This window comes from Cataglyphis hispanica, chromosome 5, assembly GCF_021464435.1.
Source record: "Cataglyphis hispanica isolate Lineage 1 chromosome 5, ULB_Chis1_1.0, whole genome shotgun sequence".
NCBI lineage: Eukaryota > Metazoa > Arthropoda > Insecta > Hymenoptera > Formicidae > Cataglyphis > Cataglyphis hispanica.
Window position 1 is genome coordinate 11974087 of NC_065958.1, and position 26970 is coordinate 12001056.

Below are 26970 nucleotides of genomic sequence, written 5' to 3' on the forward strand. Positions count from 1 at the left end.
TCGGTGAGGGATCCGGCGGACGTGCGCGGGACGGCAATGTCACAATATAGTTTTATAGTAGTAGATAGAATGTATTCTCAAAACTATCAACAACTCGCTCTTCTCGGTAGTCGCATCATCTCATCTGTGCGGGCATGTTTCGTTCGCGTTCTTTTCTCGTTTGAGTGAGAAAAGAAGTTGAAACCAGTAGTAAAATTTTATTGAATCTAGCAAGATAAATTTGATCATAATATCGTCAATGATAACAGTGCTGGAATAAAACCGGATCATTCTTAAGAGATTTTTCCAAAAATAAGGAAAAAGGTAATTTTTTCTTATTAAATATTTGTATACTTGTATTTATGTTTCTTTTATGCAAGTAATACAAAAACAAATGTACGCGCGCACAAATTTGACAAAAATTTTTAATGTTTCAAAACTTGGGATATAAAATGAACTTATGCGCGGGACGGCAACGTCACATATATATATATATATATATATATATATATATATATATATATATATATATATATAAATTTATTATACATATTTATTATACATATTTATTATATATATTATATATATTATATAACATATATATATTATAAAAAAAATAAAACAATACCATTCAAACCGCGTAATGACCACCTCTATCACATCACCATATGTTTTTGACCATTCCGTAACTCATTTTATCCAGGTGTTATTCTATCGACAAAAAATTCATCATTAAATCATCGCAAATTAACAATATGAGAATAATTTTCAAGCCACAGTTCGCATATCGTCACGATTAAATGTCTAAATATGAAATTACCGTAAAAATAAATCAAATACTTATTTTTCAGATACAAATCCGCACGTCAAAGATCGACGATGCGTAGAAACAATTTCACATTTTGTATGCTTTTTTTGTTCGCCGTTTTATTGACAAAATCTCAGCAAAATTCCATGAATAATGAAGAGAAAAATGATAATTTGACAGAACAATACGAACCAGATGCAGAATCTACGACAAACTATGACAACGAAATGAAAACAGTGCAATATCATTTGTACGAACAGTCTATCAACAATACACAGTATAATGACAGTATGCATTATGAATCTCGCATCATCATCATGAACAATGATCGTGAGAATGATGAGATACAGTACGAGTTTGGCATGCAAACTGTACAGAATTATGTGGATGATGAGCAAATACTGATAGAACCGCGCATGAATTCAACAAATGGCAATCATAAAAGCAACTTCACGTTATCCGAAATTTATGAAAACTTGATAAACATTGAAGACAAAAATGATTCGCACGAATTCTATGAAAACTCCAGTAAAAATAATAATATATGTAATATTATTCCATACAAAATGTGTTACAATAGTACTTGACTTTAGCTTTGTTGTCCTTTAGGCGACCGTCTGGTTGATAATAAATGCTTTTCTGAAGAATATGAATACTTTTTCTCGGACGTACACAAATACATAAACGATTCATTGCAGAGTATAAATAAAATATTGAATGAATTATCTCAGCTGATCGTCTACGAACAATGCAAGATTAAAGCTCACATTATGTATGAGAAAAATTACATATTCTTTTCCAATGGTTCTATATATTTACCTTATTATGATTTTAATATATAGACATCATATTACCTTGCCATTATAGACTGGAATGAGTATAAAATGAATTTGCTCAGAAGTTGCTGACAAGGTTTTAATTATAATTGATAATGATTTTCTTGTCATATATAAGATCTATAGTATAGGAATGATAGTGTTTATATTACTTTTGATGTCAATATTTCTGGTGTATTGCCTGAGTTCCGGAATGTACACGGTTTCATGTTGCGCAATTATTGCGGTACAATGTCTGTCGCGTACACATTTTACATTGTGTATATTCAAATCGAAACAGATAGTTATTTGGAATGTATTTTAGACGGTACAGTGTATTTATTTATTTATATGTATATTATGTATTTATTTTATTTATTATATAACTATGATATCATTATACTGTACATATATTTCATAGTAATGTATATATTCGCGTATTACTTTTAATAACTTGAATATACGTTTTGTTGAAAATGCAAAAATTAAAACTTAATGCATGATAAATCTTAGATACACTTTAACATATAAACTAATCTAAATTTGTCCGAATAAATATATTTCGTTGTGTTTTTGAATTTTTAGAATTAGATCTCGAATCGACATCTTACTTAATTTACTATTAGCATATATTTATGAAATATATCATTTTTTTTATATAATTATAATGCACATAGTTAAAATAAATATATTATTAAACAGAAAAACATAATGGTAACTATAAACCTTTTTTGTACATTTTAACGCGCATTCAATGATTAATATGTTATTTATTTCGTTTTTAGTCATATATGGCTTATTTCTTTCGGTGAGTCACTTCTGGTTAATTATGATGAGTATCAACATGTGGTGGACATTTAGGTAAGCTGTCATTTACTTTATCTATGTTATCTTTAATTTGTCTTATCTTAACTAACCTTTATATCATTGATTTACATGTAAATTGAATTGGAATTTTTTTTTTAATTTGACATGCACAACATTTGTTGTTTCAGTCAAATTTCAAATTAAAATTAATAATTGAAAGGAAAGCTCATTAAAATCTATGTAGAATTTTCATTAGTGAACAACGTCCAAACGCCATCGCCACATATCGTACATATCGATGATTTACAATATAATGACGATCTTTGAAATTGGACTGCAACAACAAATGTTGTGCATGTTGTTTTAAACCTCGAATCTAATTTTTACATTTTTATACCAAATTTTACATATTTTACATTTTTATTAGAAAAGCACCAAAAAACGTTCCAAAACGTATATTTTTAATACACATTGTTTATAAAATTTAACAATAATAAATAGCCGCACCAAAACTCGCGCGTTGGCTCATATCTGCCAGTATTTCTACTTATTGTCAATAACTTTGCATCTGTTGCTGTTATTATTGATTTTCCCTAAAATTTTTTTTTGAACGTTATATGAACCTAATATTTTATCTTTTTGTCATATATAACAATAAGGCACGCTATTATATAACACGCTATAAATTTTATACAATAATTAAATTTTAATATTTTTTATCAGAAATTATCATTTTGCAATTAAATTAATATTTAGATTGCTATTATCGTATCTGTACATAATGGTATGTATTAAATATATTATAATTTCTGAATATTAAATATTAAAATATTTTTCATGATAGTTTAATCGTGTATTTTGTCGTATTATGTAAAATGTAAATTTATTTTTATAAAATGGACTTTTGAGAAAAACTTAAAAGCAAACATTTTAACATTTTAATGTGCATTTACATTGTGATTTTATCTATTTTATTTATTTGTGGCTAATTATGATGTATAAATTGTGTTTTTCAGACAATTCAGTTCGTTACAAAGAAACGTAAGACAACGAAAAAAAAGAAAAGTGTTTTATGTGATCATTGCGTGGGGTTTACCCTTTACTTTTACTATTATCATTGTCATTGAATTATTTAAATATTATATATATATATTTATATACATATATATATATATATATATATATATATATATATATATATATGTAATATAAACATTTTTGAAAATAGTTTTTTCTTAAAATTTTTTCTTTTTTGGCAAAAATAAAATTTGAGACCAAGATAATAAAGAAGCAGAATCTCCGTCAAAAAAAATAAATATAGTAGAAAATCCATTAAATTGTACACATAGACTATCAGTGTGAACAAATTTATTCCCGTTATGATGAACAACAGAGTATATAACTTCAGACATCAATTGAACCTGAAAACAAACGCAAATGTATTTATGAATATACATATATATTTATATGTATATGTATATGTACAAAATAATTATTATAAATATTATTAATAATATTATTAATATTATATATATATATATATATATATATATATATATATATATATATATAGATTTTATTTTATGATAATCAAGATTAATCACGTTTAAACTTCCAAAAAATATTTATTTTCCAATCTTATACGTATCCATTTTTTTAACATCTATACATGTTCCGTCATGTTGTCTCCTACCATATGTTCCTTTCGATATAATCAATAATTTACAAAGAATTTTTGAAAATCCAAGGATAGAGTAGAGTAATAGACAAATTGAGCTTCATGTCATATAAGTTCATTTCATGTTCCAAATTTTGAAACATAAAAAACTATATTAAATTTATGCTTGTGTACATATTTCTGCATTAGTAGCATAAAAGAAATATAATTATACAAGTATGAAAATATTTAATAAAAAGAAATTACCTTTTTTGTTTCTCTTTTGGCAAAATCTGCGATTGATCCGGTTTTATTTCAACATTGTTATCCTTAACGATATTATGATTATTTTTAATAATCCTGTGGCTCTCTCTTTCTCTCTCTCTCTCTCTCTCTCTCTCTCTCTTTCTTTCTCTCTCTCCTGCTCTCTCTTTCTTTCTCTCTCTCTCCTGCTCTTCTCCTGCTCTCTCTCCTGCTCTCTCTCTCTCTCTCTCTCTCTCTCTCTCTCTCTCTCTCTCTCTCTCTCCTGCTCTCTCTTTCTTTCTCCCGTTCTCTTTCTTTTTCCCTCTCGCTCTTTATCTTGACGTCGCGATATTACTGTCAATTGCATGTGTATGATTACTCGCACACATATTTTTAACATATTGCAAGATGTTGCAATATGTTTATTTGAAAGATAATTAAAGCGGATAATTAGTGTAACGTACAATTGTATTGCAAATAAATTTTGTCAACGCTAATAAATAAGACGTATAAAAACACATACATATAAAAACAGAGAAAAAGAATGATAAGAATGCAAGTGCTAATACTTTATTTGAATAAATGATTGAAATACGTATCATGAAAAAGATAAACGATTACACGCAAATGTAAATGTTCCATAATTTTTTTAATGTAAGTAGGAAATGGTAAAGTTTCAGAGACCTAACGGAAATAATATTCGACATTATTATTATAGGCATATTTTGTAGATTTTCATACAAATCGCATAGTCATTAACATATATATCTAAAATATTACGTTACAACAAACACATGGAAAATGATTATTATAATTGTTAGTACTCGGCGGTGATCATTTTTATTTTCAAGATACTCTTAAATGTCTCTTGTCCTTTCCTGACGTCTTGAAGCCATTCAAAAGGAGCTACCACATGCGTCTTGTTGATGAATACAAAGTCTCGATCCTTTTTTTTTCGCAAACCCCGCTGAGCGACCTGTTGATATTCTTGATACGTGAAGATACCTGAACTCGGTATTGTTTGCCCGTGCGATCATCTCGTAGACATTCTTCATAGATTCTATCGTAAATAAAAATTTAAAAATTAATTTTAAATTAATTTTAAATTAAATTAATGTTAGATTTTATTTTTCAAATCTTTACACAGGAAAAGCATGATTTTTCTCGTTTCTTTCTTTAGAAGAGATTTTTATTCCCCAAAAATTATTAATGTCTTCCTTTAATCTTCTTTGCAGTCTAAAAGAGATATTATATACACATAGTTTTTGATATACTTACTTTTATAATATTGTTAATTTAATGTTATCTGATGTTATAGAGTTTACAAAGTTTTAAAATTGTCATATGTGTGTGTGTGTATATATATTATATATGTGTACGTTGCATTCTATAGCTGAATCAATTATCTTTATTTTTATTGTAATAAAAGATTAACTATACATTAAGTTACATACTCTATTATGTAATATATTGCATTATACAAAGTGAATCATTAAAGATGTTGCAAGCTAATATTTTTGAAACTGAATGAGATATGAAATTCTTATTTTCCAGCTATGTTTGATATCAAACCAGACATTCGACGTAAAAATGAAACTTTGCTGAACTTTGAACTTAACATGCCAAATTAATGATTTTAAAATAAGAATTTCATATCTCGCTCAGTTTTAAAAATATTAGTCTGCAACATTTTGATTCACTGTATATATATACAAAAAATATAACATATAGTTATAATAAATAGATATAATATCGTAAAAGACATATCTATTTCTCTTACAACACGTTCCCTGCCAAGCCGTTTTGCCCAACTTGTCGTACCAGGCCATTTGAAGTCTAAAGATTGGTATATTATCCCATAATATTTCATTATATCATAAGTCGATAGAGTATTTAGCTTGTTTTGTGTGGTTGCCACATCGTGTACCAGTAGTATAAGGGCAACTATAGCGAGACAGGAATGTCCCCCTTTTCCCCCTTGGCGCCAGCCCCCCGCTGTGATCCCTTCCCCCCCTGTCCCCCTGGGCAGGTACCTGAGAAAAAAAGAGTGGGGACTCGTGGACGTCCACGAGGCGATTTTTTAATTTTAAAATTTTTTTAAGAGTGGGGGGAGTCGTGGACGTGCACGAGGCAGTTTTTTTTATTTTTTATTTTTTCCTGGGCTGGAAATACTCGGGCTGGAACCTGGGTCTTCTGCTTTTCTGGTCGGGGTCCTAGTGCGGTGGGCTAACTGAAATCTTACAAGAGTGAGAGTTAGATGGGGCATTTAAGCTGAAAGAGTAGGTCTCTTAGTAGTATAAGGGCAACTATAGCGAGACAGGAATGTCCCCCTTTTCCCCCTTGGCGCCAGCCCCCCGCTGTGATCCCTTCCCCCCCTGTCCCCCTGGGCAGGTACCTGAGAAAAAGAGTGGGGACTCGTGGACGTCCACAAGGCGATTTTTTAATTTTAAAATTTTTTTAAGAGTGGGGGGAGTGGACGTGCACGAGGCAGTTTTTTTATTTTTTATGTTTTTCTGGGCTGGAAATACTCGGGCTGGAACCTGGGTCCTCTGCTTTTCTGGTCGGGGTCCTAGTGCGGTGGGCTAACTGAAATCTTACAAGAGTGAGAGTTAGATGTGGCATTTAAGCGAAGAGTAGGTCTCTCCGGCCCGGGGACCGAGCGCTCCGATTGGTTTGTCCTATAGTGGCCGGCTGTTTGATTGGTTCCGACGAGCTGGAAAAACGAGAGAGAAAATAGAGTGAGAGAGAGAGAAAGTGGACAAGATGTCCGAGGTGTCAGAAGCCGGTAAAATATCGGCCGCCGAAGACAGCAGAGATGTCCCATTGCATTCCCCTCCTCCTCCTCCTCCTTCTCCCCCCAGCCCTGTGGAAAATCGAAAAATATCGCATGACATACGGTATCTCTCGCCTTCGAGCGTCCTTACGGAAAAACTTCGAACTGCAGCGAGCGCGTCGCCCGCGTCTCTCCTTCTTGCTGAAAAAGAAAAATCACCTAGTGCGGAATTATCAGTTATCAAGGTATATAAACGAAATACGAAGCGTTCATGATCGGACATGATTGTCCGGTCGAGTCATGCAACGCAGGTAGACGCGATGTCGTCATCGGAGGCGATACGCTATCGGAGATTGAAAGAGCTATGGCGCCGCAGAGTCTAGGAAGGAAAGAAGGAAGGAGAGAAAAGGAAAAAATTGAACGTTTTCAGGTAATATTTAAAATTAATATTTTAACATTTACATTAAATTTAACATTTTTATTTACGCTACAGAAATGTTTTGTACAATTTTCTTACATTTAAATATAATATTTATAACATTTACAAAAAGATGTTAACTCTTAACCCTTTCGCTACGGCGGGCCTTGCCGCGGAGTGCCTCGTCTAGAACGGAGCGCCGTGCCGAAAGTGGGAACATTAAGCGCGCGCAGTCTTTAGCATTCGGGGCCAAGACTTTTTCTCAAAAACGAAATGTAGACGAAATACATAGATCGGGAGCATAGTAACGGGTGCATAAAGCTGCCACAATGTCTATTGCGAAAAACCTAAAGTTTCAAAAACTACAACTATTTTGTGAAGTCATTTTGCGTACGAATTGTAAAAATCGCCCGCTACCCGATGAGAGTTCGGTGGCAAAGTACCCGCGCAAGATGTGTTAACATTTGGTTCCATTTTCGAGCGGGTGACTAAAGTCACCCGTCGGGTATGCGTGTCGTTTCGTGGCGGGTGACTATAGTCACCCGTAGTAGTGAAAGGGTTAATGGATGGAAAATATGGGAATTCGTTGTTTTTTAATTATTTAGCTGCATATTTTTCCCCCTCTTTTCTTTATATTTCAGTATATAAGCAACGCGAGAAAACGTGAAACTTTATTCATTTGAGTTTGCTCGAAATCTTCATTTCGGCTTCGGTACAAGTATTCGTCGTTGTTGTGACCAGTGTTCAACTAGTTCTCGGTAAAAAAGTGATAAAAATGGCCGGCGCAAAAAAAGTATCCAGTGAACGGAAAAAGCTAACCGATTTTGTTAAATCTACTCACGTTTGTGATATTAACAAATCGGGCCTCAAGACCGACTTCGATAGAAGAAACGATCAGCGATATTTATTATTATCGACGACGTACGGGCTTAACGCATCGTATACTAAGAAGATTCACGTGGGATTGCAGGCGACGAGCGAAAATTGCTTTGTACCGATTGTAAAATTAACAGGCAATTATGCAGATGGAATATGTCTCGACACCGACACCTGGCAGCAATTTCAAATCAGCATGGAGCAGATGAAGCAGTATTTGTGCGAGAATCAAAAATCCAAACCAAGTCCGATTATTATCAACAATATTTCCATCGGCTTCACAACCGCTTACGGAACAAGGGCAGTGATAGTGAGTTATAAGGAAAATGCGGGACAACCGGCGAATAATAACGAGACGGAGGAGCAGCCCCCGTTGAAGAAGCAAAAAACGTACAGCGTCGCCATTGTGATGCAGAAAACTACTTTTGTCGGCCTGGAAGATATCGCAAGATGTGTGGACGCTCATTTGGCACGGTTAATTCCCATTACCGACACCGTCAACGCGTGCTCCAAATACCTGATTAGCGAAATAGAATTAAAATTTCCCTCGTCTTACATAGATTGCGAAATTATAAAACTTACAGTTAGAGGTAATTTTGAAGAAATCGAGCGCCATGTACGAACACAAATAAATAATTTACCATTTTTAGACGTATATTTTAATATAGTATTCGAAGAATTGCTTTCGCTAGGTTTTAATGAAATTGTACGTATAATTTTACTAAAGCGCAATTGTTAGTTTTATAAAAAAGAAAAATTTTATTTTCAATAAATAGAATGTTTTAACCTTAAAAACTTAAATATATTTTCTTTTACCCCACTTCTTTCCTATCAATCACCCCCCTCTTCCTCGCTTCTTTACTATTAACATAAAAATTTTTATCGCATAGTAATATTGCACGATAGCCGCGCGTTAGACGAACATCTTATTTTTAGCATAAGCATGCATAGAGCACCGCGTGCAGGCTCGTAAGCCGCGGTGCTCAAAAAACGCTGACGCGAGCTCACCTCCGCGAATACGCTTACTCGCGTCGATTCCGCGGCTGCTTATCAGCTAATTGGCCGCGGTACTTTTCGCTCGTACGCCGACCGGAAACGCTAGCGCGAGCATGCGGCCGCCGCGGTGGGGCCCCCGGAGCGCGGATAAGCTTATTATTCCTCACATACACGAGCAATATTAAAGCAATATTCGAATGTACATATTTTTTACGTAGTATTAAGTATCATCGGCTACTTTTTTATATTTATGAAAGCGCGCGCAAATGCCAAATCGTTCATTTCGCAAAATGGACGTACGGTGGAAACATCCATGGACGTCGATCGTCTGCGGTCCTACGGGATGTGGAAAAACAATTTTCGTAAAAACGTTTCTTCAATATTTATCCGACATGTCCGATGTTAGATTCGAGAGAATTTTATTTTATTACGCAGAATGGCAAGACGCGTATCAGCGTTTACAGTACGCCGCAAGTGCGTCAAAAGAAGAGGAGGAGGAGGAGGAGGAGGAAAGAGCACGAAAGACGGATTACGTTAATAATGTTTTGATAAAATCGAAGAAAAATATAATTGAATTTCGCGAAGGATTACCGCGTCCGGAAGATTATTCCAACGATCCGCTCTCGCCAAAATTAATAATAATTGACGATCTTATGAGAGAATCATCGTCGTGCGACGCTATCGTAGATCTATTTACCAAAGGAAGTCATCATAAGAATCTCAGTGTTATACTCATCTCGCAAAATCTCTTTCATCAAGGACGTGGACAACGCGACATATCTCTAAACGCGAATTATATAGTAGTTTTAAAAATCCACGCGATCGCGCACAAATTCGTCATCTAGCGCGTCAAGTATATCCCGATGATCCAAAATTTATGGAAGAAGCGTACTACGACGCTACATCGAGACCTCACGGGTATTTATTGCTCGATTTGAAACAATCGACTCCAGACGAATATCGTTTTCGCACGTGTATCTTTCCCAACGATACTCTGCATTACGCTTACATTCCGCGTAGATCGAATAATAGAAGTGGAGGGGGTGTATAAAGGACAATATTCGCGTTCGCAGCTTGTCAGTCGTGTAATTGCAGCGTAATGGTGAAAAAAGACGCGAGTAATAAAAATTCGACGTCTTCGACATCGGATAAAGCAATAAAGAATGCTAGACGCTCTATCGGTGAGAGAAACTTATGTCTTTTGAAAACTTTGTGTCATTTGAAAAAAAATCAAAGAACAGCATTCTTACGTACGGCCGATATTAATCTCGTAAAGTGTATTCAAGAATGCATTTTCAATACACTCAAAGGCAACGTGCCGCTTCGTTGTAGCGATAAGAAGCATTTAGGCAAACATAAAACGATTTTACGGCGTGTAGCGGCAAAAGAGGGTAATTGGAAGGCTAAAAGAAAATTGTTGATACAACGAGGTGGGTTTTTACCATATCTTATCGGCCCTATACTTACAGCTGTATTATCGAGGATTATCGGTGACTAAAGAGAAAAATTCCTGTCTATATCGTGTTTTTTCCGGAAAAAAATAAAAAAGATACAAATTATCAATAGAACTTTGAATAATGGAGAGAGCTAAAAAAATGGTTTTGATTTCTACCGAAAATCTCGAGAGAATGCAGCGTATGCAACCGGAAGTGTCACCCGTTATACCAACTGACAATCCGACGAAGAAAAATATGGAAATATCAAATACGGAAAATGTTATTAATAATACGGTACGGACACCGGGAACACCTTTGTCGCGACTTGACGCTGAGATGTGGCGTATTTTGAATCTCGCAACTCCTATAGATGAGGACAAAAAATGGAAATTGTATAAAGAAGTACTTCAACGTTATCTTCACTTTGTTCGCGAGGCAGAAAAACGTTTACGCGATAATACAAGGGCTAACGAAGAGGACGATAACGTCGAGCAGAACGAAGAAACGAATTTAGATGACGCCGATGATAATGAGCTTATGGAAACGTCAAATTTAATCGATAGCGTGCGTGGCGATGGCGTCGATAGTAGTAGTAGTAGCAGTAGTTTCGGAAAAAAGCGCGTACAATCGGCTGAAATGATTAAAGAAATAGTCAGCAACGTACCGAAAACTTATCGCGATAAAGCGCGCGCCCTATTAAAATATTTGATCGATATTCCTCCATCGAAGATTAGCTGGGATAGGCGAGGACTCGTAACTATAGACGGTGACGTCATAATGGATTCGAATATCACCGAACTTATAAATGATGCGATACGCGAAAGGAAAACAGTAAAAGCAACCGGAAGAATTCAATTTGCGCGTTTATTACATGACATAGGCACACCTTCCAATCTCATTGGAAATCGCGATTTATTACATACGGCCGCACGATCTCATCGTATTAAAAGCACGTTACCGCGTGGAAGTTCCACTCCGAATACTTCATTATCGTGCTCAAAGTCGTGTAGACGTAAGGTGCACGAATCTAGCGAAATCGAAGGTGATACGGCGTTTATATCGGCCGGCGAGGACGAGGGTGACAAAACATTAACAGATTACGTAGAGCTGTCGCCGACAAAGAAGAGAAAAGGTTTACTCGACTGGAGCAAACTCGAATGACGGAACTCGAAAAATTCTATTACAATCCCTCGCATTATGCTGGATATTCAGCGACGGCCAATTTGTCGCGAGCTGCTAAACCGAATTTCACGCGTAACGAAGTCATCGACTGGCTTAAATCGCAAGATGCGTACACGCTGCATCGTCCAGTGCGCCGAAAATTTCCGCGTTTACATTATAATGTGACAAACATCGATGACTTATGGGAGGCTGATTTGATCGATCTACGTAATCTTAAAAGCTACAATGACGGCTATTCATATTTATTGACGGTTATCGACGCCCTTAGTAAATTTGTTTGGGTAGAACCTTTACGTGATAAGACAGGTAGCTGTGTAGTAAAAGCCTTTCAACGCATATTCTCGAGAAACAATGACCGTTTACCCGTATACCTGCAAACCGACAAAGGTAAAGAATTTATCGCTCGTCATGTACAAAATTTCTTAAAAGAAAAAGATATTCGTTTTCGCGTAACGCGTAATCCCGATATCAAAGCAGCTATAGTGGAACGATTTAATAGAACGCTCAAGGAACGGATGTGGCGTTATTTTACACATAAAAATATGAGGCGTTACATAGATGTTTTACAGGATATCGTTCGCGCTTACAATCACACGCGTCACTCCACCATCAAAATGCAGCCTGCAGTCGTTACGCTAGAAAATGCACGTGTAGCGCGTAAAAATATGATTCGTCGTTGGAATGACATCAAGCAGAAAAAGAATCGCGGTCGTAGACAAAAGGCTAAATATAACGCGGGTGATTTTGTACGGGTCAGTAGAGCAAAGATAGCCTTTGAGAAAGGATACGAAACAAAGTGGAGCGAAGAAATATTTCGAATTCACCGTGTTCTCGAATGGAGAAAACCGCGCGTATACGAACTAAGCGATTTAGCGGGTGAAGTTATAGACGGGCTTTTTTACGAACAAGAATTAGCGCCGGTTATTAAAGACTTGCAGGGGGAAGAATTTATCGTCGAGCGTGTGATAAAAAGCAAGGGTCGTGGAAATAAAAAACAATTATTAGTTAGCTGGCAAGGATATCCTTCAAAATTCGATTCTTGGATACCCGCTGAGAGCTTAAAGATTTTGGATAAAAATGAGGGAGGATGAATTTTATATGGTTCTTCCGAGCAATAGCAGCATGCGCTACTTTCCGGAAAATAAAACCACCTGTTTCACCACAGAATTACCTCAGCGTGTAGATTTGCACGGTCGGTGGGAAGTAGCGCTCACGGAGATTCAATTTCCGTGTAGTTTTTTACATATACGGTCCGGAGAAGGATTAATGAGATTCATCGATATTACAGAGCGCGATAAGACAATTAACGCTATGAAAGCGCAAGTACCTTCGGGTATTTACTCGACCGTGCGAGATATTATAGATGCTGTGAATTATACAGCCGAATCCGTGGCTTCGCATATCGTTTGGCGATTCGAGACTGTCATTGGTGGTAAAATTGTTATGAAACTTTCCTGTGAAGAAGAGAAATGCGCTATAACTCATTATGTAAATTTCTCCGACAAACTTCAACGAATACTCGGTTTTGACACGCGTGTTAAGCATAGAGATCTGATTCAGCTCGATAGCGATCCTATTCCACCAACATTTCCAACATGGTTTTACAATGAAATCGGCATCGATGTAAACAAAAATACGAATGAACTCATTAAACTAGAAAGTAGTTCCGTTCTATCTGACGTTTTACCCGAATGGGTTTACGATGAAGTTTATAATTTGCTATTTTTTGTACTCCCACACAGTCGCATGATAATAGCTGACGAACCGGCTAGTTTGTTGCGCGGTATTCCCGACAAACTCTTTGTCTATTGTGATATTTGCGAACCTTACATTACAGGCGATGTACAATCTCCTCTTCTGCGAATAGTCACGCACGATGCTCGAAACGATTACGCGTTTGCATCCACGCAGATAAAGCATTTCTCACCCGCGCAATACATAGCTCTGCGTCAAACGTGCTTTCGTACAATAGAAATAGATATAAGAGATCAGCTGGGGCAGAGTATACCATTCGAATTTGGAACGTTAACGGTGACATTGCACTTTAGACGTATCGAGTAAATATTACAAAAAAAAATTTATATCCACGACAACGGAAGAAAAAAATTTCGAACGTTAATGGATTATTATTCGATGTATCACGATGAATTACAAAATGGTGGTAGTTGGGGTGGCGGAATTCCGCGAGTTTTCGTTGGTTCGTCCTATCAACGCGGTCATGGCATCGGCAGTTTTCTCGGAGGATTATTCAGACGCGTACTACCCTATTTTAGTAGAGGCATACGGGCTGTGGGGAAAGAAGCTTTGCGCGCCGGCGTTAATATAATCGACGATGTTGAAAATAATATGCCGTTTAAGGTAGCGGCCAAACATCGATTCGAAGAATCGCGCGACAATCTTAAGAGAAAAGCTAAAGAAAAAATAAGCAGTCTAATGAAAGGTTCGGGATATAAGACGGATGCGAAAATGCATGTAGCTCAGTTTCCTTTCGTCGGGCTCGATACGTGCATCGCTAAATCTGCGGGTTCGCGTAAACGTCGCGGGACGTATAAGAAAAATTCGTCGAAGGTCAAGACTCGCGGAAAGAAAAAAACCAATACGCGGTCATCGGGCAATAAGAGGAGGGGGAGGAAAAAAGCAGTGAAAAGGCTTAAGACATCCACGAAACGCCGAAAAATCGGTAAAAAGCGCACCGTATCCGACATATTTTCTTAAACGCTCGTATAAATATAATCTTTGAAAGCGGAAATTACAGCGACGAGAAAGTAAAATTTACGCTAATTAAAAGACATGTCCTTTCTTCATACGCATTCGAGCGAGTGTTTAAAGAGTGAACTCGACCTCTTCTCCTTACCACCCACGCAAACTAGTATCGAGAGTTCACAATGGATTCATTACAAACCCGTGACTTCGCTCTCGGACGACTCGCCGATAGAATTCGTCATTCCCGGTCACGGAGAAGAATATTTAGATCTCACGCACACCATGCTGAGTCTTCGCGTACGCGTAGAAACGTCAGGCGATTCCACAGGACACGTTACGGGAGTAGGCGGCAGCGCAACGACGGACAATGTAGGCCCCGTAAATCATTTACTTCATTCCATCTTCAATCAGATCGACGTGTATTTCAATCAAAAGCTCGTATCGCCGCCAAACAACGCTTACGCGTACCGCGCCTACATCGAGGCGTTGTTAAATTATTCTTCACCGGCAAAACTTCCCATCTAACCTCATGTCTATGGGACGCGGATACTCCCGGACGAATGGACGAACCGGTGGAATCAAAACGGCAAATTCCGCTCTCGTGAGACGCGCTCATTACATACGAGGAGGACGGGCTCTAGATCTTATAGGACATCTCCATTGTGATGTTTTCAATCAGGACAAATTTTTAATTAACGGTGTAGAAGTACGTTTGAGGCTCGTTCGTTCGAAAGATTCGTTCTGTCTTATGGATAGTAACGGTGCGTCGTCGAAAATTCATATACTGGATGCGAGTCTGCTAGTGAGAAGAGCGAAGATAAGCGCCGGATTATTGCTCGCACATGCAAGAATGCTGAGTAAAGTTACGGCCAAATATCCGCTCACGAGGGTCGAGGTTAAAACATTCACGATCCATAGCGGTGTTGTGGGCGAATCGTTAGATAATGTAATACTTGGTCAACTTCCGAAAAGAATAATAGTCGGTTTTGTCAATAATAAAGCATTTAACGGCGATAGAAAATTAAATCCGTTTAATTTCAAAAATTACGGCATAAATTTCTTCTCGCTGTACGTCGACGGCATGCAAATTCCCAGTAGACCGTTACAACCCTCTTTCTCGACAGAAGAATCGCTTTACGTCGAGGCTTATCAAACGCTCTTCACGGGAACAGGTATTCATTTTTGAATGAAGGAAATTCTATAAGCAGAGATGATTATTCAAAGGGCTATACGCTATTCGCTTTTGATCTTACGCCCGACTTATCGGCTAATTATGCAGGACATTGGAATCTTGTGAAACATGGTAGTTTACGATTAGAAGTACGATTTGAGAAGGCGCTCACCGAGACCGTTAACTGTATTATTTACGCAGAGTTTGATAATGTCATAGAAATTGACTCATCCCGGCAAGTCATTGTCGATTTTGCCGGTTAGATTTCCGTCGTTCTCTATAACGTAATACTCAAAAATTTTCTCCCAATTTTCCCCTCCACCACAAACGATCAAAATCGCAAACATCAACGTGCTACGTATCAAAAACATGCAGTACGGTAAAAAGATTTCAGTTTCATTCGAGACACGAGTATCGACGCTTCGCGAAGAGTTTAAAACTAACTCCAGAGCACACAGGTTTTCGCATTATGGATATAATCGTCGACATACAGGGTTTCCGTGATGCTCGCGAGAAATTTATCCCTAAAGAAGTTGCCGTTGTCGCCGTTGACGCGCCAATTGTCGGACATTGGATTATGATGCCACCGCATTCGTTTGGCGAATTACCGGAAAATGTAAGACGACAAAATAATTGGCTCACGCGAAATTATCATGGTATTGAATGGTTCGACGGCGAAGCTAATCCGAAATATTTTACAACGCATCTACGCGAAATAACAAGACATGCCCGCTATATTTATGTCAGAGGATGTGAAAAAGCAATCTATTTGAGAAATTTACTCTCCAGAGAGATATATAATTTGGAAGATATTTCCCCTGCATTTAAAAATCTAACGTCGAGAGAAGGACGAGGACGATATTGTGGTTATCACGGATTTCGAAAATTCGGAATCTTTCATTGTGCATTACGCAACGCGAACAAATTAAAATGCTGGATACTCGAGCAAAATAATTTTGTCGGCGGCATTAGGAACAATAGTACTCCAACTTGCCACACTCCGGATAAATGTGAAACATCCTATGACAAAAACGAGGAAATCAGTAATGCAGATGATATTTCTTATATCATAAATGAAAATATTAAAACGCTGTCAAATAGCGAAATAGAGAAAAAGAAAATTTTTGAGCCCGATTAAAGAAGAAAAAAGGAAGAAGAAGAAGAAGAAAAATTTGAATTATCGTCGATGATGGACAAGAACAAAATCGAAACAACTACGATCTCCGTGCAAGCAGGCATTGAAGACTCGACGATACAAGATGATCAAAACGAGAAACCGAAAGAGGTAAATACTGAAGTTATCGAATATATAATACCACTCGTACGCTTGCCGTCGAATCAAAAAATGAACTCACGCGAAATTTTACAAGCATTACGACACATCAATGCCAGACACGCGGGAGTTTATCCAGCCGACAGAGTCCCGAGGGTGTGGACACGGTCGACAGCTATCGTCGCTAATACAGACGAGCACAATCGACCTGGAGAACATTGGGTCGCCTTCTTCCTCGATGAGCATGGCACAGCCACCTACTTTGACAGCTACGGAATACCCCCTTGCACCCTGGATTTCTCCTTCGTCTCCGCCGAAACTCCATTATTCATCACTGGAATACTCGACAATTGCAAGGAATTTTTTCGCAAACATGCGGACACTATAGTTGCGTATTTTTATATTATATGTGCAATGGTTATGATCTTAATCGATTTCTTAGTCTTTTTACCGAAGATTGCGAACATAACGATCGTTTAATTGTACAGTTATTTCGTAAAATTTTTCTTTGCAAAAAGAAACAAATGAAACATTGTATACTATGCGCTGTTACGTTTAAGAATGTAATTCAAATTGTAATGTTATAAAAAATACAGTAGTGTCATATTTTAATTATATGTAAAATAATTATAAAAATAAATGTGAGATTTATACTTAAATTGTTTGATTTTTTCAAGTAGCCGATGATACTTAATGTTACGTAAAAATATGTACATTCGAATATTGCTTTAATATTGCTCGTGTATGCGAGGAATAATAAGCTTATCCGCGCTCCGGGGCCCACCGCGGCGGCCGCATGCTCGCGCTAGCGTTTCCGGTCGGCGAACGAGCGAAAAGTACCGCGGCCAATTAGCTGATAAGCAGCCGCGGAATCGACGCGAGTAAGCGTATTCGCGGAGGTGAGCTCGCGTCAGCGTTTTTGAGCACCGCTGCTTACGAGCTTGTACGCGGTGCTCTATGCATGCTTATGCTAAAAATAAGATGTTCGTCTAACGCGCGGCTATCGCGCAATATTACTAGGCGATAAAATTTTTATGTTAATAGTAAAGAAGAGGGAGGAAGAGGGAGAGGTGATTAATAGGAAAGAAGTAGGGTAAAAGAAAATATATTTAAGTTTTTAAGGTTAAAACATTCTATTTATTGAAAATAAAATTTTTCTTTTTATAAAACTAACAATTGCGCTTTAGTAAAATTATACGTACAATTTCATTAAAACCTAGCGAAAGCAATTCTTCGAATACAATATTAAAATATACGTCTAAAAATGGTAAATTATTTATTTGTGTTCGTACATCACGCTCGATTTCTTCAAAATTACCTCTAATTGTAAGTTTTATAATTTCACAATCTACGTAAGACGAGGGAAGTTTTAATTCTATTTCGTTAATCAGGTATTTGGAGCACTCGTTGACGGTGTCGGTAATGGGAATTAACCGTGCCAAATGAGCGTCCACACATCTTGCGATATCTTCCAGGCCGACAAAAGTAGTTTTCTGCATCACAATGGCGACGCTGTACGTTTTTGCTTCTTCAACGGGGCTGCTCCTCCGTCTCGTTATTATTCGCCGGTTGTCCCGCATTTTCCTTATAACTCACTATCACTGCCCTTGTTCCGTAAGCGGTTGTGAAGCCGATGGAAATATTGTTGATAATAATCGGACTTGGTTTGGATTTTTGATTCTCGCACAAATACTGCTTCATCTGCTCCATGCTGATTTGAAATTGCTGCCAGGTGTCGGTGTCGAGACATATTCCATCTGCATAATTGCCTGTTAATTTTACAATCGGTACAAAGCAATTTTCACTCGTCGCCTGCAATCCCACGTGAATCTTCTTAGTATACGATGCGTTAAGCCCGTACGTCGTCGATAATAATAAATATCGCTGATCGTTTCTTCTATCGAAGTCGGTCTTGAGGCCCGATTTGTTAATATCACAAACGTGAGTAGATTTAACAAAATCGGTTAGCTTTTCCGTTCACTGGATACTTTTTGCGGCGGCCATTTTTATCACTTTTTACCGAGAACTAGTTGAACACTGGTCACAACAACGACGAATACTTGTACCGAAGCCGAAATGAAGATTTCGAGCAAACTCAAATGAATAAAGTTCCGCGTTTTCTCGCCTTACTTATATACTGAAATATAAGGAAAAGAGTGGGAAAAATATGCAGCTAAATAATTGAAAAACAACGAATTCCCATATTTTCCATCCATTAAGAGTTAACATCTTTTTGTAAATGTTATAAATATTATATTTAAATGTAAGAAAATTGTACAAAACATTTCTGTAGCGTAAATAAAAATGTTAAATTTAATGTAAATGTTAAAATATTAATTTTAAATATTACCTGAAAACGTTCAATTTTTCCTTTTCTCTCCTTCCTTCTTTCCTTCCTAGACTCTGCGGCGCCATAGCTCTTTCAATCTCCGATAGCGTATCGCCTCCGATGACGACATCGCGTCTACCTGCGTTGCATGACTCGACCGGCGCGGACAATCATGTCCGATCATGAACGCTTCGTATTACGTTTGTATATCTTGATAACTGATAATTCCGCACTAGGTGATTTTTCTTTTTTCAGCAAGAAGGAGAGACGCGGGCGACGCGCTCGCTGCAGTTCGAAGTTTTTCCGTAAGGACGCTCGAAGGCGAGAGATACCGTATGTCATGCGATATTTTTCGATTTTCCACAGGGCTGGGGAGAAGGAGGAGGAGGAGGAGGGGAATGCAATGGGACATCTCTGCTGTCTTCGGCGGCCGATATTTTACCGGCTTCTGACACCTCGGACATCTTGTCCACTTTCTCTCTCTCACTCTATTTTCTCTCTCGTTTTTCCAGCTCGTCGGAACCAATCAAACAGCCGGCAACTATAGGACAATCCAATCGGAGCGCTCGGTCGCCGGGCCGGAGAGACCTACTCTTCGCTTAAATGCCCCATCTAACTCTCACTCTTGTAAGATTTCAGTTAGCCCACCGCACTAGGACCCCGACCAGAAAAGCAGAAGACCCAGGTTCCAGCCCGAGTATTTCCAGCCCAGGAAAAAATAAAAATAAAAAACTGCCTCGTGCACGTCCACGACTCCCCCACTCTTAAAAAAATTTTAAAATTAAAAATCGCCTCGTGGACGTCCACGAGTCCCCACTCTTTTTTCTCAGGTACCTGCCCAGGGGACAGGGGGAAGGGATCACAGCGGGGGCTGGCGCCAAGGGGAAAAGGGGGACATTCCTGTCTCGCTATAGTTGCCCCTATACTACTTGTACCATTTATGGAACACGTGGCCTGATGGTCAAGTTTGAAGCGTGTACCATAAATGGTACACGTGGCAATGGGACGTGCTAACTTACTAACTTTTAATATCAAATATAAATCATAAATTAGTATGTATGATTTTTTGGCACAGATGCCTTTTATATTTCTATGATTAGCAGTGCAATTATAACTATATCTTCTAATATAATCTTCTGATTAAATCACTTATATCAATAATACTTGTTTTGTGATATCCTATCTAATTTATTGCTATTTTCGGTGAAATAAATAATTAAAATAATTAAATGCAATAATATTTGTTTTGTGACATTTCAAAAAATTTAAGACAATCAAGTGATTTTTTTAGTAACAAAAATCAAAATTAAATACAAAATAAAGTGATATTGTATCTAATCTATTGCTATTTTCGGTGAAATAAACAATTAAAATAATTAAGTTTAAGTAATATTTTAATTTATTTATCAATTTTTCAATTTCTACAAATAGTAAGCAAGATTTTAGTGTCTAAAAAATAGATCATTATTTTTACATCATCGTAAAAATTAAGAAAGAACAGATATTAATCTTACTGTAATCTTATGACCTTTTCCACTGTACCTTTTCTTTTCTACTTTCTCCGTTAAGAACATGTGTGACCTTTAATAGGCAGGTATGCAACAGATTTTTCTTAAAAAAATTCTTTTTGTTTCACAAACAATAATAATTCTTCAAAACCGGAAAATATTTTACACAGAAATGCATTACTTATGAAAGTCTCTTTGAGAAGAAATTTCAAAGAAATTTTATTTTTGCCAAAAAAGAAAAAATTTTAAGAAAAAACTATTTTCAAAAATGTTTATATTACATATATATATATGTATATAAATATATATATATATATATATATATACATATATATATATATATATATATATACATATATATATTACATATATATATATATATATATATATATATATATATATTATTTAAAAAAATTAAATTCTCTTACTATTTATAAAGTTGCGTGAAACTTTAAAGATAAATAATGTTGAAAAAAAATCTATAATCAAATATTGATAAAAAAATAATAATTTTCTACAATTTTATACAATCGGAAGAAAATCGACGATTAATAAAATATATTATTCTTTTGCTATTTTTAATTCTATTAATTAAATAATTTACAAATAAGAAATTGTAATTACTTCTAAAGATAAATAATAAATAATAAATGATAAATAATAAATATTTTTCCGATTTTTCTATTTAATGATAAAAATAATATACATTTTAAATATTTTTTTTTTAAATTGTTTCTAACTCTGACAAAAATTTAATATTTGCCAAGCAGTTTTTTAATCAATTTTGTAAACAATATCTACCAAAAAATCCAAATTCTTTAATATTCCTTTAACACTTTACATATGTAGCAGTAGAATTTATTTATTAAACTTTGTAGAAAAACTGAAATGGATAATTTATTAAAAATTATTAATATGCGTTTACCAGATAAAAAAATAAATAATTACAATATTTATTATATCATAACTTAATAATAGTATGTAAATAAAAGTTTTCAAATTATTTGTCTAACAATTTTTTTTTTCATATGGATTATTTAACGATATTTTTTATGTATAAACAAAAATATAAGAACATCTTTACTGATGCTATAGCGCACAGCAAGCAAGATTTATAAGAAGATTTATAACATTATTGAATTACAATAGAATACTTTTTTATTTTTTTAGAATTTGAGACCGTAACATACTGCTTCTCTAAACCTCTATTTCTTTTTTTTCTGCCTGAAAGGCACACAAATCTTAACTCAAGTTTTCCTATTGGACGTATTGTCACGTGACAACTAATATAATGCACCTTTTAAGGTTTTAGACAAGAGGGGTAATTTCAGAATAAGAAGCGACAGAGAGTGTCGAAGACTTCTGTAGTATACATGAAACAAGCATTTGTGCTCAGTCACTCATCAGACACATAGGAACAGAATCAAAATAAATAAGTGTGCTTTTAAAAGCAGGAAATTATTATTAATACATCACTTTGTTGTAAACATATCTTAAATAACATTATTCTTTTGTGTTTTATTGAATTTTTTTGATAATGGCTACGATAATGTGCTTACCTGAAGAGGTGATTACCATCATTCTCGGGTACAACGATATCACCGTTGAAGACATTATCAATTTTAGATGTGTGTGCAAGCAATTCCAGTGGGTAGGCAAATTTGAGAAATATAAGGAAAAAAAGTTTCTTCAGAGGTATTTTTTTCTAATTTTATTTCAATAATCTATCATGTACACAATATATCATTTCTGTAAAAAATATATTTTATAAAAATAAAATTAATAAAAAATATTAAAAATATAATATAATATAACAAACAAATGAAAAGGTTCTAATAATCAATATAAAATCGGGTAGGAAAAGAGGCTACCGAAAGATACAGAAAACAAAGTGCGAGCAATTATCTTCAAAAAATTTTCTTTACAATTATTAAGCTTATTCCCTTTAATAATTAAAAAAATTTTTTTTAAATAATTATTCGCTCCTTTTTTTATGCTTTGGCTCTTTCGCCCGTTGGTCTACACATTTTTATCTTACAATAAAAGAATATAATATAATATAAATATAATATATAAAATTTGTAATATAATAAAAAAGAATAAAATAAGAAGATATGTAGAATATAAAGTAGAAGTTTTGCAGTTTTATTTTATTAAGTTAAATAAAAATGCAAAACTTAAAATATTTTATATTTCAATTTTAGATGGCCTTCTGCGAAGAAATCTTTTGACAAGTACTGTAAAGAAAATGAGCAGAGAAAATCTAAAGGAAATGAGCAGGAAATGTCTAAAGAGAATGAACAAAAAAATAAAAAAGACTTTATTAAAATAGGATTATTTTATGCAAGAGAATTACAGAATTATGTATCTAAAATAGTTAACTCACATTACGGTATGAATAAAACAATCGATAATTTAATAAAATTTGATTACATATTTAATGAAAATCCATATTTAATAAATGACATTGTTGATATAGTCTATCAGCATAAAAGTTTTATTAAATATTCTTTCTTCATTGATGAGATTAAGAACTTGCTTACACAATCTCCACGGTAAGATTCTCAATGTAAATTATAGTGCAATTAATTTCATAAAATAATGTACTTATTGCACAGTTAATAAATTTATCAGTAATTTTTTCAGAATAACTGGTTGTGATCTAACCAAAAGATATTGCAATATAAAATTATTTTACTTTATGAGGCAATGTTTCGTAAAAAAGAAGTTGATTAGATACATATCTCAACCTTATGAAACTCATCTTTTGGAACGGACTGCTACTTTGGTAGCACAACTGTTTCAACCTGAAAAAGATATCTTTTATTCAAACATAAAAAAGTCGCTAGATGACATCAAATTAGACGTATTGCGTTGTCTCAGGATAAAACATCCCAACCATTCGATATTCTCGACATCCCCTAAAATTCTTTCATATTGGGAAAATTGCAATATTATTAATAATTATTGGAACGAAGCAGAAAGAATACAAATTATGGACATACTCAAGGAATACATATTTAGCAAATTTCAACTAAGGAGATGGAAAATGTCTTCCAACGCAAAGTTGGAAAACATGTGTATAGATAATGTGAGTTATTATAGATTATTATAATAAATTATATAATAAATAATAATATAATAAATTATATAATAAATTATATAATAAATTAATTAATCGTGGCCAATTATAGGCTGTGAACATGAATCATATATTTTTTATAACTTAAAAAAATACTTTTGATCTAATTAATTTCTCTGTTATAATAGGTATTAAAAAATAAATGTGGTCATGAATTAATTTTATTAATAATTTATCACAGTGTGGCCAGAAAACTTGGTCTACGTTGTGATGTAATACGTCTGGGTTATTATTTTTCTCACTTCTTTATTCTTTGGAAACCAAACTAGTAAGTGTGATATTAAATTTAAAATTATATTTGAAACATTTGGCATTATATGTATATAAATTTTTATTGTTTACAGTATCACGTCTAGTATAAAAAATATGAGATGTTTTAACATAAGTTCTAAGGAAATTTGTCCTTTTTATCATGGTATCAAATATCGTGATGAAGAACCTACATCGATACAATCAAATTTTGTATACATCGATGAATTAAGAACTGGACAGGTTGGCAACTACTCATACATAATTTTCATTAATTTTAATACCAATCAATAAACTTGTAATCTTGGCAAAGATAAATCAATTAAACTATGCTATTAAATTATGCTTCGTAGATAGAAAAAACTACATAATATTTCATTTTTTTCTTATTTGTAATCAGAGCTCTGTTCACGCGTTTAATCTTCGCTCATGTTTAATTCCTCTTTTTCAGTTTTGGAAACAATTATTATGGTTAGATTTTGGGTTTATGCTAGATGGATCGATTCATTTGATTGAAAACAACAAGACAAATGCGGTATGTTAGCAATGTATATGTATATATATATATATATATATATATATATATATATATATACATCATATTAATATAAAAAATGATAACATAAAAAAATTTTTAAAGTTTCTCCGATAACACGTATGCACAATCACATATAAATTATAATTATTTATTATTTAACTAGCTGCAATTTAATTTGTTACGAAAATCTATGTAGGAATTATTTGATAAGAAATATCAATTAAATTCTGATTTTAAATTCTTCAGTTAAAACTTAGCGTTGAAAAAACAAAGCTATATACAAGACCAGAAGACGTAAAATTTGCAGTTGGTATGATAGTGGTACATCAACCTGCAAATTGTGCCGGCGTGATAGTAGGATGGCATCAACATCTTGATAGACATCGTGTTACGATCTCAATAAAGTGTCTGCCCGGTCCTTCTTGTATGCACATGTGTGAATTGACTCACTATCGTAATACTGATTTTATAAAGAAACAAACAAATTACATAATTCTTACCGAAAATAATAAAATGTGTTACGTAGAAGAAGGTATGTATATCAGCTGATCTATTTCTATTTAAAATTATATTCTGTTTGTTCTGCAAACGTATCGATGTTTTTGCACACAAAATAAAATATTATTTTATTTTACGTTGATTTATTTTGGTATATTTTTGTTGCTCTTTAAAATTAATTATTTTACTTATTATTTTATTTCATTTCTTTTATTTTGTTCATTTTAATTATCATAAATTTATTTTTTATTTGCATTTTTTATTTTAGATACTATAACTTTAACAGCGCCGAGATGGATCGACAATAGCGAAATAGGTCGTTATTTTTGTAAATTCGAGGGCACGCATTACGTACCAAATAAAATGCTGGCGAGACTTTACCCGCAGGACGCCGCTATAACTGCAACATTGAAATATAACTGAAACGTTGCAATACTATTGATGCATCTTCGAGAACTAAATATTTTTCTTTATTTTTTTATCGTCTGTTTTCTTATCCTTCAATTTTTATGCTTTAATGATATACTTTTTTAGATTTCTTTTTATAATTTTTTATGATGTAGTTCTTAATTTGTGACATTTTTCATTAACATTATAAAAAACTTTTGATAAATTGAATTGATTTACACAGACGTAGTAATATTATTGAATTATTTTATATTCGCGTGTTAGTAATGTAATAAAAACATATTGTATTAAGCGTATGTATCAATTGTTATATCTTATGTTATATCTCAGATTTAAGTGTATCAATTTTATTTTTGTATAATAATTATTATAAGTTATTATCAATGATATCATAAAAATATTGTGACTGACAATTTTAATCTTAACCAACTCTAGATAAAACACATATATAACTATTATTAATTACTTGTATGTGACATTAAATTTCTCATCTTTAATGCTTTTAATTGTATTCAAAAATATTAAATGTATATAATAAATATATAGAATAGATACACAGATATATATTTTCAAGTATATATTACGCAGATAGAATAATTATTTAGAAATTATGATTTATCGTAACATTTTATTGCTAAATGCGTGAAGCAAGTACTTAATGTATTTTTCTTTTCCCCTTTGTAACGTTTTTTTTACAGAATTTAATTTGTTGGCAGTAAATTGGAACACAGTCAAATTTAACAAAGAAAAAATATTGTCAACGAAATAAAAATATATTAAGAAAACTCTAATAAGTGTTTGTGCAAAACTTGATTTACAATTAGATTCACTTGATCACTTAAAAGTTATATACCAAAAATTGTGGAAAAATTTTATCTCTTTCTTTCTTTCTTTATGCAAATTATTCCTTTTTATTCGTTTCTTGCTGATTGATTTGAGAAAGTATTCATGATTAAAAGTTTTTGTCATAAAGTAAGAAAAATATTAATTACAAATATTTTTTTTACGAAAACGTTGAAAACCATATTATTTTGTGATACTTTCATTTTCTTTATAATCCAAATTTATTTATTTGATTTTTCAAACAATATAAACATAAGAAATATATATTTCTTTTCTTAAATTTTGATAGTTTGCTGCTATTGTACGGCCAAAATATTC

The 26970-nt window shown here is 34.1% G+C and overlaps 4 protein-coding genes and 1 long non-coding RNA gene across 5 annotated transcripts; 4 read left to right on the top strand and 1 right to left on the bottom strand.

Annotated features, from left to right (window-relative positions):
* Window positions 1–6352: 6352 nt before the first annotated feature.
* Window positions 6353–7277, bottom strand: LOC126849916 (uncharacterized). The gene is made up of 2 exons (XR_007687470.1): window positions 6850–7277; window positions 6353–6493 (listed from the first exon to the last, which is right to left on the bottom strand). It is a non-coding gene; the product is annotated as an uncharacterized LOC126849916 (long non-coding RNA).
* Window positions 7278–7374: 97 nt separating this feature from the next.
* Window positions 7375–10217, top strand: LOC126849597 (uncharacterized). The gene is made up of 3 exons (XM_050591560.1): window positions 7375–7512; window positions 8142–8966; window positions 9808–10217. Exons 2-3 carry the CDS (start codon window positions 8276–8278, stop codon window positions 10215–10217), a joined length of 1101 nt encoding a protein of 366 aa, XP_050447517.1. The 5' UTR covers window positions 7375–7512; window positions 8142–8275.
* Window positions 10218–11965: 1748 nt separating this feature from the next.
* LOC126849598 (uncharacterized) lies at window positions 11966–13081 on the top strand. The gene has a single exon (XM_050591561.1). It carries the CDS (start codon window positions 11966–11968, stop codon window positions 13079–13081), a length of 1116 nt encoding a protein of 371 aa, XP_050447518.1.
* A 1699-nt stretch (window positions 13082–14780) lies between these two features.
* Window positions 14781–15218, top strand: LOC126849599 (uncharacterized protein F54H12.2-like). Its single transcript, XM_050591562.1, has one exon. It carries the CDS (start codon window positions 14781–14783, stop codon window positions 15216–15218), a length of 438 nt encoding a protein of 145 aa, XP_050447519.1.
* A 7041-nt stretch (window positions 15219–22259) lies between these two features.
* On the top strand, window positions 22260–26061 carry LOC126849884 (uncharacterized). The gene is made up of 8 exons (XM_050592231.1): window positions 22260–22669; window positions 23179–23529; window positions 23621–24065; window positions 24245–24384; window positions 24461–24608; window positions 24817–24900; window positions 25150–25435; window positions 25670–26061. The coding sequence occupies exons 1-8, from the start codon at window positions 22512–22514 to the stop codon at window positions 25822–25824; spliced, it is 1767 nt and encodes a 588-aa protein (XP_050448188.1). The 5' UTR covers window positions 22260–22511; the 3' UTR covers window positions 25825–26061.
* The last annotated feature ends 909 nt before the right edge of the window (window positions 26062–26970 follow it).

Coding starts and splice junctions, on each gene's coding strand:
- LOC126849598 (XM_050591561.1), top strand. CDS start 11,966: ATGACGGAACTCGAAAAATTCTATTACAATCCCTCGCATTATGCTGGA.
- LOC126849884 (XM_050592231.1), top strand. CDS start 22,512: ATGGCTACGATAATGTGCTTACCTGAAGAGGTGATTACCATCATTCTC. Junction 22,670..23,178: donor GAAAAAAAGTTTCTTCAGAG/GTATTTTTTTCT, acceptor TTTCAATTTTAG/ATGGCCTTCTGCGAAGAAAT. Junction 24,066..24,244: donor AAAACATGTGTATAGATAAT/GTGAGTTATTAT, acceptor CTGTTATAATAG/GTATTAAAAAATAAATGTGG.
- LOC126849599 (XM_050591562.1), top strand. CDS start 14,781: ATGTCCTTTCTTCATACGCATTCGAGCGAGTGTTTAAAGAGTGAACTC.
- LOC126849597 (XM_050591560.1), top strand. CDS start 8,276: ATGGCCGGCGCAAAAAAAGTATCCAGTGAACGGAAAAAGCTAACCGAT. Junction 8,967..9,807: donor TATAAAACTTACAGTTAGAG/GTAATTTTGAAG, acceptor TTTATTACGCAG/AATGGCAAGACGCGTATCAG.